This window comes from Bombina bombina, chromosome 3, assembly GCF_027579735.1.
Source record: "Bombina bombina isolate aBomBom1 chromosome 3, aBomBom1.pri, whole genome shotgun sequence".
Lineage (NCBI taxonomy): Eukaryota > Metazoa > Chordata > Amphibia > Anura > Bombinatoridae > Bombina > Bombina bombina.
Window position 1 is genome coordinate 188749223 of NC_069501.1, and position 14993 is coordinate 188764215.

The 14993-nt window shown below is 41.5% G+C and overlaps 1 protein-coding gene across 1 annotated transcript in view; it reads left to right on the top strand.

Moving 5' to 3' along the window:
* Positions 1–14993, top strand: part of ST3GAL6 (ST3 beta-galactoside alpha-2,3-sialyltransferase 6) — a gene marked incomplete in the record, with an annotated part of 540680 nt that overhangs the window by 487195 nt on the left and 38492 nt on the right. The window contains 2 exon segments of the mRNA XM_053706049.1: positions 13789–13852; positions 14459–14554. Of these exon segments, the coding sequence (XP_053562024.1) occupies positions 13789–13852; positions 14459–14554 (160 nt within the window).

The window sequence follows — 14993 nt, forward strand, 5'->3', positions numbered from 1 at the left end:
ATCTCCAAGATTCTGAAGGAATGCTAGTTTGTTCTGCTGGTAGCTCCAGCATGGCCTCACAGGTTTTGGTATGCGGATCTTGTCCGGATGGCCTCTTGCCAACCGTGGACTCTTCCGTTAAGACCAGACCTTCTGTCACAAGGTCCTTTTTTCCATCAGGATCTGAAATCCTTAAATTTAAAGGTATGGAGATTGAACGCTTGATTCTTGGTCAAAGAGGTTTCTCTGACTCCGTGATTAATACTATGTTACAGGCTCGTAAATCTGTATCTCGAGAGATATATTATAGAGTCTGGAAGACTTATATTTCTTGGTGTCTTTCTCATCATTTTTCTTGGCATTCTTTTAGAATACCGAGAATTTTACAGTTTCTTCAGGATGGTTTAGATAAGGGTTTGTCCGCAAGTTCTTTGAAAGGACAAATCTCTGCTCTTTCTGTTCTTTTTCACAGAAAGATTGCTATTCTTCCTGATATTCATTGTTTTGTACAAGCTTTGGTTCGTATAAAACCTGTCATTAAGTCAATTTCTCCTCCTTGGAGTTTGAATTTGGTTCTGGAGCTCTTCAAGCTCCTCCGTTTGAACCTATGCATTCATTGGACATTAAATTACTTTCTTGGAAAGTTTTGTTCCTTTTGGCCATCTCTTCTGCCAGAAGAGTTTCTGAATTATCTGCTCTTTCTTGTGAGTCTCCTTTTCTGATTTTTCATCAGGATAAGGCGGTGTTGCGAACTTCTTTTGAATTTTTACCTAAAGTTGTGAATTCCAACAACATTAGTAGAGAAATTGTGGTTCCTTCATTATGTCCTAATCCTAAGAATTCTAAGGAGAAATCGTTGCATTCTTTGGATGTTGTTAGAGCTTTGAAATATTATGTTGAAGCTACGAAATCTTTCCGTAAGACTTCTAGTCTATTTGTTATCTTTTCCGGTTCTAGAAAAGGCCAGAAAGCTTCTGCCATTTCTTTGGCATCTTGGTTGAAATCTTTAATTCATCTTGCCTATGTTGAGTCGGGTAAAATTCCGCCTCAGAGAATTACAGCTCATTCTACTAGGTCAGTATCTACTTCCTGGGCGTTTAGGAATGAAGCTTCGGTTGACCAGATCTGCAAAGCAGCAACTTGGTCCTCTTTGCATACTTTTACTAAATTCTACCATTTTGATGTATTTTCTTCTTCTGAAGCAGTTTTTGGTAGAAAAGTACTTCAGGCAGCGGTTTCAGTTTGAATCTTCTGCTTATGTTTTTCGTTAAACTTTATTTTGGGTGTGGATTATTTTCAGCAGGAATTGGCTGTCTTTATTTTATCCCTCCCTCTCTAGTGACTCTTGTGTGGAAAGATCCACATCTTGGGTAGTCATTATCCCATACGTCACTAGCTCATGGACTCTTGCTAATTACATGAAAGAAAACATAATTTATGTAAGAACTTACCTGATAAATTCATTTCTTTCATATTAGCAAGAGTCCATGAGGCCCGCCCTTTTTTTGTGGTGGTTATGATTTTGTATAAAGCACAATTATTCCAATTCCTTATTTTATATGCTTTCGCACTTTTTTATCACCCCACTTCTTGGCTATTCGTTAAACTGAATTGTGGGTGTGGTGAGGGGTGTATTTATAGGCATTTTGAGGTTTGGGAAACTTTGCCCCTCCTGGTAGGAATGTATATCCCATACGTCACTAGCTCATGGACTCTTGCTAATATGAAAGAAATGAATTTATCAGGTAAGTTCTTACATAAATTATGTTTTTGCGCTCTCTCTTCCCCCCCTCTCTTTTGCACTCTCTCACCCCCTCTCTTTTGCACTCTCCCCCCCTCTTTTGCGCTCTCCCTCTCTCTCTCCCCTCTCTCTTTCTCGCTCTCTCTCCCCTCTCTCTCTCTCTCTCTCTCTCTCTCCCCTCTCTCTCTCCTCTCTCTCCTCTCTCTCCCTTTTCTCTCCCCTCTCTCTCCCTCTTCTCTCCCCTCTCTCTCCCTCTCTCTCTCTCCCCTCCCCCTCTCTCTCTCCCCCCTCTCTCTCTCCCCCCTCTCTCTCTCTCCCACTCTCTCTCTCTCCCACTCTCTCTCCCCCCCCCTCTCTCTCTCTCTCTCTCTCCCCCCCCCTCTCTCTCCCCTCTCTCTCTCTCCCCTCTCTCTCTCTCTCCCCTCTCTCTCTCTTTCCCCTCTCTCTTTCTCCCCTCTCTCAACCTCTCTCTCTCCCCCTCTGTCTCTCTTTCCCCCTCTCTCTCTCTCTATCTCCCCCTCTCTCTCTCTATCTCCCCCTCTGTCTCTCTCTCCCCCCCCCTCTCTCTCTCTCTCTCTCCCCTCTCTCTCTCTCCCCTCTCTCTCTCTCTCCTCCCTCTCTCTCTATCTCTCCCCCCCTCTCTCTCTCCCCCCCCCTCTCTCTCTCTCTCCTCTCTCTCTTCTCTCTCTCCTCTCTCTCCTCTCTCTCTTCTCTCTCTCTCTCTCCTCTCTCCCCCCCTCTCTCTCCCCCCTCTCTCTCCTCTCTCTCCCCCCTCTCTCTCCCCCTCACTCCCCTCTCTCTCTCTTCTCTCTCTCCCCTCTCTCTCTCTTCTCTCTCTCCCCCCTCTCTCTCCCCCTCACTCCCCTCTCTCTCCCCTCTCTCTCTCTCTCCCCTCTCTCTCTCTCTCCCCCCTCTCTCTCTCCCCTCTCTCTCCCCCCTCTCTCTCTCTATCCCCTCTCTCTCTCCCTCCCTCTCTCTCCCCTCTTTCTCCCCTCTTTCTCTCTCTCCCCTCTCTTTCTCCCCTCTCTCTTCCCTCTCTCTCTCCCCTCTCTCTCTCTCCCCTCTCTCTCTCTCTCCCTCTCTCCCCCCCTCTCTATCTCTCCTCTCTATCTCCTGTCTCCCTCTCTCTCTCCCCCCCCTCTCTCTCTCCCCTCTCTCTCCCCTCTCTCCCCCCTCTCTCTCTCTCTCCACTCTCTCTCTCTCTCCCCCTCTCTCTTTCTCCCCCTCTCTCTTTCTCCCCTCTTTCTCTCTCTCCCCCCCTCTCTATCTCTCCTCTCTATCTCCTGTCTCTCTCTCCCTCTCTCTCTCCCCCCTCTCTCTCTCTCTCTCCCCCCTCTCTCCCCTCTCGCTCTCTCTCCCCTCTCGCTCTCTCTCCCCTCTCGCTCTCTCTCTCTCTATCCCCCTCTCTGTCTTCCCCCTCTCTCTATCTCCCCTCTCTCTCTCTCTCTCTCTCTCCCCTCTCTCTCTCTCCCCCCTCTCTCTCTCCCCTCTCTCTCTCTCCCCCCTCTCTCTCTCCCCTCTATCTCTCTCTCCCCTCTTTCTCTCCCCTCTATCTCCCCCTCTGTCTCTCTCTCTCTCCCCCTCTCTCTCTCTCTCCCCCCTCTCTCTCTCCCCCTCTGGCTCTCTCTCTCCCCCCTCTCTCTCTTCCCCTCTCCCCTCTTTCTCTCCCCTCTCTCTCCACATCTCCCCTCTTTCTCTCTCCATCTCCCCCCTCTCTCTCTCTCCCCTGTCTCTTCACACTAGGTCACGCCCCCGCACACGCTCGGTCACGCCCCCGCACACACTCGGTCACGCCCACTTCTTCTCGCGGCAGTCGGCAGATCAGGTAGGGAATCCAAGTCCAGGTGTGTTTGTCCTCGTGCTGTCTCTACTGCGCATGACAGCTTCGGACAAACACACTTGGCCTTTTATAGTATAGGATATAACTATATATAGCCTTTAATCAATGCATACTCTCCTGTCACATGACTAATTGACAAGCAAGTCCATGCATCATGTGTACCAATCAAAAGTTTGCAACTATTCCATGGCCATAGAGCTGGTGTTCTATCGAGAACTCCAAATACATCGAAAACTCCAATCTGACATCACTCCCGATAAATCCATACATATAATTGGTCCGTATCCAGTGAGTGACAGAACTCGCAACCAATCAGATGGGGACTGTTATCGCTTACCTACACTATCTATTTTGCCTCCGCCTGGGGGGTTCAAGGGGGGCAAAGCCCCGCTTGTAAGCCTCATTCCCCAAAGTTTACTTGAGGTGTATGCCAGAGGATCGGCAGTGCGCCCCCCAGACAGAGGCAAAACAGATATTAACGTAGAAGACTTACTGGAAGTGACGTCAGATTGGAGTTTTTCGAGAGATTACACACACACTTGTATTAAAGGGACATTAAACACTAAATACATGCTAGATAGAATGATGCATTCAAAGAAAAGATTAGTCCATGACTAACATGTAGATATATTTTTTAAAGTTTCATTAGTTGTTTAAAAAGACAAAATAAGTGTAAAGTTTTAGTGTCTATAAAACACTGGGAGCTGCCATGTTGTAACTTGTGTTACCTTCTCTGCTGTGGCCAATTAGGGTCAGTTATAAATAGGTCACTAGAGTGTGCAGCCAATGGTTGTGCTGGATTTAACAGTGTTCTGCACTTCCATTTCTAACAGGAACTAAAAAGCTCACAATTTCAGAATGGAATTACAGGCAAAGAGGACAAAATAAATAATGAAAGTATATTGCAGAGTTGTTTTAAATATACAATTTATCATTTTATATTATCATCTCAAAGTGTTTAATGTCCCTTTAAGTTTTTTTTGTGGGTTTTTTTTTTTAGCTTTTAAATGCTGCTCACTTTTTACTGTATATAAATTATTTTCTGCAGTTTCAAGCTGTAACATTTATTTGTATATATTTAAGACCGCAATCTACATCGAAAAGTATGAAAAAATTCATATTTTATTAAAATTTTAAGCAAGACACTTTTGTGGATCTATAATTGTATTACGTAACCTTTATAAAGTAAGCAGAATTGAGAATGTCTCATGATTTCTATAGATATTTCTATAGAAATAAAAAGCAATTTAAAATTAATAAGCAATTTAAAATCCAAAAGGAAACTTTTATAATCTTGTTACATATCAGCAAAATGCATTTCATGCTATAGAAGAGTTAAATAAACACTTAAGCCAGGATGGTCCCATCCTAATCCACTATGCATGCTAATACGGATTGCACAAAATGACAATAACGGATCTGAGCGAGTTGGGATTTTAATCAGGTAGTTTTTTGCAATTCATAATAACTTCGTTATATCCTTAGTACAATATGCAATCTGTATAAATCCTGTGTCTGCATGAGTCCTCCTTCTTGTTATGACAAGGGAGGATTCTGATTGGCCGCAAGACAATGAGGAAGAAAGAGTGAGATGCATAAATAGCCACGAAAACCGCGGCGCCTCGCCTTTTGATAAAGCCGGAAACCCGGCGAAACATGTCAAGGGAGGAGGGGAAGCTAATGGGAGCTTGTGTTGTATTTTAAATTGATACTTGCTGGCACTAGTTATATGATTACCAGAAAACGTTGTCTACTTTAGATTAGTATGCTCTTTATATTCACAGCAGCTCGATTAACTTAATATTTAATGTAGGCTGCATATAAGCAGCTAGCAATTACTAGCTAACACGCCGTGGGAAAATATCACTGAGCACTCTAAACGTGTCATACTGGCAGTGATCCATATATACATTAACGCTATAAGGAGACAAAAGCAACTTTGTTATTACAAGTAGCCATCGGCTGTTTAACTCACTTGGGAAGCACTCCAGGCAAACAGTAATTACTTATATATATATAAGAGGACAATATTGGGCTTACATTTAGCTCTTTAAATATAATAATAATATTTGTTTGCACGGGTAGTGCTTCAGGAATTAGGATCTCTAATGCATATCTAATTGGCAGCGATTTATATCTGAATTGAGGCTATAAGGATCCTAACGCAACTTTGTTATTTTAAATATCCTCTGGATGTTTAACTTGCTTCATAAGCACTGCGGGAAAGCAGCATAAATATAAATATATATATATATATATATATATATATATATATATATATATATGCTGATAAGAGAATTTTCTTGAGACTTTAATCAGCTCTTTTTAATTTAACAATAATATATATCTGCACCGGCTGTGTCTCTTAAATCTAGATATTCCAATTAAAACCTGGGTCAAAGTTTGGGAAATCTAAACACCATACTGCTGAATAAGTGAACAACAAGCACTGTACACTTACCTTTCTCTGCCTGCTTTACATTATAAGTTATAAAACTAATACCAACTCGATCAAGACAGTGTTTACATCTTAGTAGTAGCAACACTATAACTTTATAACGATGATTTAACTAAGGTGGTCATACGTATATAAACCACTCATGATAAGATAATGTATATACTAGTATAATAAGCCTTTCTTCTGTTAAGTGTGATCAGTCCACGGGTCATCATTACTTCTGGGATATTACTCCTCCCCAACAGGAAGTGCAAGAGGATTCACCCAGCAGAGCTGCATATAGCTCCTCCCCTCTACGTCACTCCCAGTCATTCTCTTGCACCCAACGACTAGATAGGATGTGTGAGAGGACTATGGTGATTATACTTAGTTTTATATCTTCAATCAAAATTTTGTTATTTTAAAATAGCACCGGAGTGTGTTATTATCTCTCTGGCAGAGTTTGAAGAAGAATCTACCAGAGTTTTTGTTATGATTTTAGCCGGAGTAGTTAAGATCATATTGCTGTTTCTCGGCCATCTGAGGAGAGGTAAACTTCAGATCAGGGGACAGCGGGCAGATGAATCTGCATAGAGGTATGTAGCAGTTTTTATTTTCTGACAATGGAATTGATGAGAAAATCCTGCCATACCGATATAATGTCATGTATGTATACTTTACACTTCAGTATTCTGGGGAATGGTACTTCACTAGAATTACACTGTAAGAAATACATAAAGCTGTTTAATAACTAGAGATTATGTTTAACGTTTTTGCTGGAATGTAAAATCGTTTTCATTTGCTGAGGTACTGAGTGAATAAATGTTTGGGCACTATTTTTCCACTTGGCAGTTGCTTAATCTGTTTTCTGACAGTTTCTGTTCTCCCTCACTGCTGTGTGTGAGGGGGAGGGGCTGTTTTTTGGCGCTTTTACTGTGCATCAAATATTTCAGTCAGCAACTCATTGTATTCCCTGCATGATCCGGTTCATCTCTACAGAGCTCAGGGGTCTTCAAAACTTATTTTGAGGGAGGTAATTTCTCTCAGCAGAGCTGTGAGAATTATAGTTTGACTGAGATAAAAAACGTTTATTCTGTAATTTGTTTCCTGCTTTCAGAATTTGTTATCTTTGCTAATGGGATTAAACCTTTGCTAAAGTTGTGTTGTTTACAAGGATTGAGGCTATAACTGTTTCAATTTATTAATTTTCAACTGTCATAGATCTTCTGTGCTTCTTAAAGGCACAGTACGTTTTAATATTATTCTAATTGAATTGTATTTCCAAGTTGCAAGTTTATTTGCTAGTGTGTTAAACATGTCTGATTCAGAGGATGATACCTGTGTCATTTGTTGCAATGCCAAAGTGGAGCCCAATAGAAATTTATGTACTAACTGTATTGATGCTACTTTAAATAAAAATCAATCTGTACAAATTGAACAAATTTCACCAAACAACGAGGGGAGAGTTATGCCGACTAACTCGCCTCACGTGTCAGTACCTACATCTCCCGCTCAGAGGGAGGTGCGTGATATTGTAGCGCCGAGTACATCTGGGCGGCCATTACAAATCACATTACAGGATATGGCTACTGTTATGACTGAGGTTTTGGCTAAATTACCAGAACTAAGAGGTAAGCGTGATCACTCTGGGGTGAGAACAGAGTGCGCTGATAATATTAGGGCCATGTCAGACACTGCGTCACAGGTGGCAGAACATGAGGACGGAGAACTTCATTCTGTGGGTGACGGTTCTGATCCAAACAGACTGGATTCAGATATTTCAAATTTTAAATTTAAACTGGAAAACCTCCGTGTATTACTAGGGGAGGTGTTAGCGGCTCTGAATGATTGTAACACAGTTGCAATACCAGAGAAAATGTGTAGGTTGGATAAATATTTTGCGGTACCGACGAGTACTGAGGTTTTTCCTATACCTAAGAGACTTACTGAAATTGTTACTAAGGAGTGGGATAGACCCGGTGTGCCGTTCTCACCCCCTCCGATATTTAGAAAAATGTTTCCAATAGACGCCACCACAAGGGACTTATGGCAAACGGTCCCTAAGGTGGAGGGAGCAGTTTCTACCTTAGCTAAGCGTACCACTAGCTAAGCGTACCACTATAAAGTTAGAGGGTTACCTTAAGAAAATGTTTGTTCAACAAGGTTTTATATTGCAACCCCTTGCATGCATTGCGCCGATCACGGCTGCAGCGGCATTCTGGATTGAGTCTCTGGAAGAGAACATTGGTTCAGCTACTCTGGACGACATTACGGACAGGCTTAGAGTCCTTAAACTAGCTAATTCATTCATTTCGGAGGCCGTAGTACATCTTACTAAACTTACGGCGAAGAATTCAGGATTCGCCATTCAGGCACGCAGGGCGCTGTGGCTAAAATCCTGGTCAGCTGATGTTACTTCTAAGTCTAAATTGCTTAATATACCTTTCAAAGGGCAGACCTTATTCGGTCCCGGGTTGAAAGAGATTATCGCTGACATTACAGGAGGTAAAGGCCATGCCCTGCCTCAGGACAAAGCCAAGACTAGACAGTCTAATTTTCGTTCCTTTCGTAATTTCAAAGCAGGAGCAGCATCAACTTCCTCTGCACCAAAACAGGAAGGAGCTGTTGCTCGCTACAGACAAGGCTGGAAACCTAACCAGTCCTGGAACAAGGGCAAGCAGACTAGGAAACCTGCTGCTGCCCCTAAAACAGCATGAATTGAGGGCCCCCGATCCGGGATCGGATCTAGTGGGGGGCAGACTTTCTCTCTTCGCCCAGGCTTGGGCAAGAGATGTTCAGGATCCCTGGGCGCTAGAGATAATATCTCAGGGATACCTTCTGGACTTCAAATACTCTCCTCCAAGAGAGAGATTTCATCTGTCAAGATTGTCAACAATCCAGACAAAGAAAGAGGCGTTTCTACGCTGCGTACAAGAGCTCTTGTTAATGGGAGTAATCCATCCAGTTCCACGATCAGAACAGGGACAGGGGTTTTACTCAAATCTGTTTGTGGTTCCCAAAAAAGAGGGAACTTTCAGACCAATCCTGGACTTAAAGATCCTAAACAAATTCCTAAGAGTTCCATCGTTCAAGATGGAGACTATTCGGACAATTTTACCTATGATCCAAGAAGGTCAGTACATGACCACTGTAGATTTAAAAGATGCTTACCTTCACATACCGATTCACAAAGATCATTATCGGTACCTAAGGTTTGCCTTCCTAGACAGGCATTACCAGTTTGTGGCTCTTCCATTCGGATTGGCTACAGCTCCAAGAATCTTCACAAAGGTTCTGGGTGCTCTTCTGGCGGTACTAAGACCGCGGGGAATCTCGGTAGCTCCATACCTAGACGACATTCTGATACAAGCTTCAAGCTTTCAAACTGCCAAGTCTCATACAGAGTTAGTGCTGGCATTTCTAAGGTCACATGGATGGAAGGTGAACGAAAAGAAAAGTTCACTCGTTCCACTCACAAGAGTTCCCTTCCTGGGGACTCTTATAGATTCTGTAGAAATGAAGATTTACCTGACAGAGGACAGGCTAACAAGACTTCAAAGTGCTTGCCGCACCCTTCATTCCATTCAACACCCGTCAGTGGCTCAATGCATGGAGGTAATCGGCTTAATGGTAGCGGCAATGGACATAGTACCCTTTGCACGCTTACACCTCAGACCACTGCAACTGTGCATGCTAAGTCAGTGGAATGGGGATTACTCAGACTTATCCCCTTCTCTGAATCTGGATCAAGAGACCAGAAATTCTCTTCTATGGTGGCTTTCTCGGCCACATCTGTCCAGGGGGATGCCATTCAGCAGACCAGACTGGACAATTGTAACAACAGACGCCAGCCTTCTAGGTTGGGGTGCCGTCTGGAATTCTCTGAAGGCTCAGGGACAATGGAGTCAGGAGGAGAGTCTCCTGCCAATAAACATTTTGGAATTGAGAGCAGTTCTCAATGCCCTCCTGGCTTGGCCCCAGTTGACAACTCGGGGGTTCATCAGGTTTCAGTCGGACAACATCACGACTGTAGCTTACATCAACCATCAGGGAGGGACAAGAAGCTCCCTAGCTATGATGGAAGTATCAAAGATAATTCGCTGGGCAGAGTCTCACTCTTGCCACCTGTCAGCAATCCACATCCCGGGAGTGGAGAACTGGGAGGCGGATTTCTTAAGTCGTCAGACTTTTCATCCGGGGGAGTGGGAACTTCATCCGGAGGTCTTTGCCCAAATACTTCGACGTTGGGGCAAACCAGAGATAGATCTCATGGCGTCTCGACAGAACGCCAAGCTTCCTCGTTACGGGTCCAGATCCAGGGATCCAGAAGCAGTCCTGATAGATGCTCTGACAGCACCTTGGGACTTCAGGATGGCTTACGTGTTTCCACCCTTCCCGTTGCTTCCTCGATTGATTGCCAGAATCAAACAAGAGAGAGCATCAGTGATTCTAATAGCACCTGCGTGGCCACGCAGGACTTGGTATGCAGACCTGGTGGACATGTCATCCTGTCCACCTTGGTCTCTACCTCTGAAACAGGACCTTCTGATACAGGGTCCCTTCAAACATCAAAATCTAACTTCTCTGAAGCTGACTGCTTGGAAATTGAACGCTTGATTTTATCAAGACGTGGGTTTTCTGAGTCAGTTATTGATACCTTAATACAGGCTAGGAAACCTGTTACCAGAAAGATTTACCATAAGATATGGCGTAAATACCTATATTGGTGTGAATCCAAAGGTTACTCTTGGAGTAAGGTTAGGATTCCTAGGATATTGTCTTTTCTACAAGAAGGTTTAGAAAAGGGTTTATCTGCTAGTTCTTTAAAGGGACAGATCTCAGCTCTGTCCATTCTGTTACACAAACGTCTGTCAGAAGTTCCTGACGTCCAGGCTTTTTGTCAGGCTTTGGCCAGGATTAAGCCTGTGTTTAAAACTGTTGCTCCACCATGGAGTTTAAACCTTGTTCTTAATGTTTTACAGGGCGTTCCGTTTGAACCCCTTCATTCCATTGATATAAAGTTGTTATCTTGGAAAGTTCTATTTTTAATGGCTATTTCCTCGGCTCGAAGAGTCTCTGAATTATCAGCCTTACATTGTGATTCTCCTTATTTGATTTTTCATTCGGATAAGGTAGTCCTGCGTACTAAACCTGGGTTCTTACCTAAGGTAGTTACTAACAGGAATATCAATCAAGAGATTGTTGTTCCTTCTTTATGCCCAAATCCTTCTTCAAAGAAGGAACGTCTACTGCACAACCTGGATGTAGTCCGTGCTCTAAAATTTTACTTACAGGCAACTAAGGAATTTCGACAAACGTCTTCTCTGTTTGTCATTTACTCTGGGCAGAGGAGAGGTCAAAAAGCTTCCGCTACCTCTCTTTCTTTTTGGCTTCGTAGCATAATTCGTTTAGCTTATGAGACTGCTGGACAGCAGCCTCCTGAAAGAATTACAGCTCATTCTACTAGAGCTGTGGCTTCCACTTGGGCCTTCAAGAATGAGGCCTCTGTTGAACAGATTTGCAAGGCTGCAACTTGGTCTTCGCTTCATACTTTTTCCAAATTTTACAAATTTGACACTTTTGCTTCATCGGAGGCTATTTTTGGGAGAAAGGTTCTTCAGGCAGTGGTTCCTTCTGTATAAAGAGCCTGCCTATCCCTCCCGTCATCCGTGTACTTTTGCTTTGGTATTGGTATCCCAGAAGTAATGATGACCCGTGGACTGATCACACTTAACAGAAGAAAACATAATTTATGCTTACCTGATAAATTCCTTTCTTCTGTAGTGTGATCAGTCCACGGCCCGCCCTGTTTTTAAGGCAGGTAAATATTTTTTAATTTATACTCCAGTCACCACTTCACCCTTGGCTTTTCCTTTCTCGTTGGTCCTTGGTCGAATGACTGGGAGTGACGTAGAGGGGAGGAGCTATATGCAGCTCTGCTGGGTGAATCCTCTTGCACTTCCTGTTGGGGAGGAGTAATATCCCAGAAGTAATGATGACCCGTGGACTGATCACACTACAGAAGAAAGGAATTTATCAGGTAAGCATAAATTATGTTTTTGTATGAATATACATAACCTTACCACGGCTACCAGTAACAATTCAGTTACCTAGGCAGTTAGACAAATTTACTATAACTGCTATGTTCTGACGTAAGTAACTTACAACGCAATACCGGTAGTAAGGTTAATTTAGAATTTATCTATGTGCTTACCTAGTAAGGCTAGTTGCTTAAATTTAATAATATATAATCCCTGGAATAGGGATCTTTGGATGCAATCATAGCAACTAACAATACTTCTTATCAAGGATATTTGAGTGATATGACTATCATGTAGTACTCCAAAATGAACACTGAACTATATGAGATTTTTCTTGTATAGCTTACACAGGCATTTGAATGCTTTTCAATAAATTATTGGATTTATTCAGCTTACTGTAGACTATAAGTTATTTAACTTATTTATGTGTCTAGTCCAATATTCATATGATATCAATACACCTCTTTACCTATGTGTTTATCACAAGTAATATTACTAAAGAAGGTTAGTTAAATACTACATCAGCTATAATTTAGAGGTTCTCCTCTTTTTTCATCTATCATAACGATTTTGAACTAGATATCCTCTCACTGATATCAGGTTTTATCTAAACCTATTAATCACGAGCTAAGTCTACTATTTAAGAGATAGTGTGATAGTTTATCTCTAAACTTTTTGACCCTAACCTGCGCAATCTAGTGAATTAGAATCGTGCCAGTGGCTTACAATTGTGCCATTTGACACCCTACCATATTTAATATATGAGTTCTGGTTTACAATATCCAGTTGTCTAACTGGAAACTAGTGCCAGCATTTTAGTTTTAACTTACCCAAATTTTAAATAGTTGTAATAAAGATTTAAGTTTTAATTTGTGTGACTCTTTTTTTGTCTAATTCTACACTTTAGGGGTCCTTTGAGTGCTTATTGAGTATCTTTTTGTGGTTAGTTTCTTTAGCTAACCAATCTGTATAAGTCCCATCCTAATCCAGACAAGGGTTTTTGGTGGCCTCTTGCACGTTTGATGTTAACATAAGGGCTCACACTTTACACCTATACACCTATACACCTAGTCAATTTAAATTCCATATGTGGAAACGCTGTCAGCTCTGTGATCACCTGACTACAGAACCTACATTTCAAAGAAGGGTTTATTCTCGTATAAATAAGGGCCATTGGGTATATTTATATAACTGTGATCTGCACATAGTGGCTCCCATGAGCCTCTACTCAAATAAATGCACAATGTTGTTTATGCCAGGTGAACACTTGCCACAGTTATCACCTGGCTGTTCAAACCTATATAGGATCTTTATTTAACTGAACTCAAAGAAAGGTGCTTTGGGGTCTCTAGGCCTCTCTAGGCCTTTTTGATTACCTACCTAAGTGCATAGAGACCCCAACTACACATCACTCTTCTCTCTAAGGCCTAGTTTTCATTGAGGTGGTAAAAGTGGTGGTAACATAAAAATTCTCAATTGACTTTAGTTACAAAGTTTAGTTTACAGTTTCCAAACTTTACCACATCAATGGAAACTAGGCCTCCGTTGGTTAAAAGCAAAGGTCACAGATTACTATAACTTAGGTTTATTAGCTCGTCTGGAACTTTAACAGGTTAGTGAATTTCTAAAATTCTGTCCTGTTTAGAGATTTGAAAACTGAAGCTTGACAACTCTAGACTTGTCTTTTTACATGATAGTATTTTTTTTTGTTTTGTTTACAATATATTTAATATTGTCATTTGCCCAACAGATAGGTTTTTCGATGCATCCCTTAAATTACTTCCGAAATGCAGCCTTCCAGATGAAATAAAAAAGTAAGTACCACATTTAGCTTTGTTCTGTTGTCCTCCTTTTATAACTAAGTATATTCCCCCGCATGATCTTATGTATAGATTGAATTAAAAGTGCAAACAACAAAAATACCCCAATACACAAAATGTAGCACAATCTAACAATGAAAGTAGGAAACTTAAATTATAGTGTGTCGGGATACGTAATTGTTGAACTGTTTTTGTCTTTTCTTTTTGTTGTTGCTGGAGGGTTTTGTTTGCTAGCTAAAATACATTTAGAAATTATTTTTTTTTACTGTAACTCTGGTTTTTGCTATGTGCTTGACAATATGCTTATGTATTTGTGTAATGCTTAATTCTGTCATTGTGTCTCCCTTGTTTCCCTTTTGTATCCTGGATTGGAGTTTAAATATAAAAAGAAAAATACATTTAGAAAACTGATTTTTTTCATTTGCAAGTATTAAAAAAAAAATATTGTCCCACAATCACAAGCCTCTCTATAGTTGTATAGTTCTTCCATTGTGAACAATTTTTTTCAGTTGTGCACAGAAAAGTGGGTCACTGTCCCTTTGTTAACCAAATTAAATCTTTTTTCACATTAAAACCATTGGACTTCTATATTTTTACCAGTGTTTCCTGCAAGAAATGTGTTGTGGTTGGGAATGGAGGAATACTACGAAATAGCACTTTGGGAAAGAAAATAGATTCTTATGATGTAATAATAAGGTATGGCTTTTTTTTGCTTTTTTACTCTGAGATTTGTATAGTACAATTAATGTTAAATGGACATAATAGTCATCATTAATCAGTTTTGAATAGAAACATTTTTGCAATATACTTCTATTATTATTAGCAGGGCTTTTTCTTCTGTTAAGTGTGATCAGTCCACGGGTCATCATTACTTGTGGGATATTAACTGCTCCCCTACAGGAAGTGCAAGAGGATTCACCCAGCAGAGTTGCTATATAGCTCCTCCCCTCTACGTCACCTCCAGTCATTCTCTTGCACCCAACGACTAGATAGGATGTGTGAGAGGACTATGGTGATATATTTAGTTTTTATATCTTCAATCAAAAGTTTGTTATTTTATAATAGCACCGGAGTGTGTTATTCCTTCTCTGGTAGAATTTGAAGAAGAATCTACCTGAGTTTTTCTATGATTTTA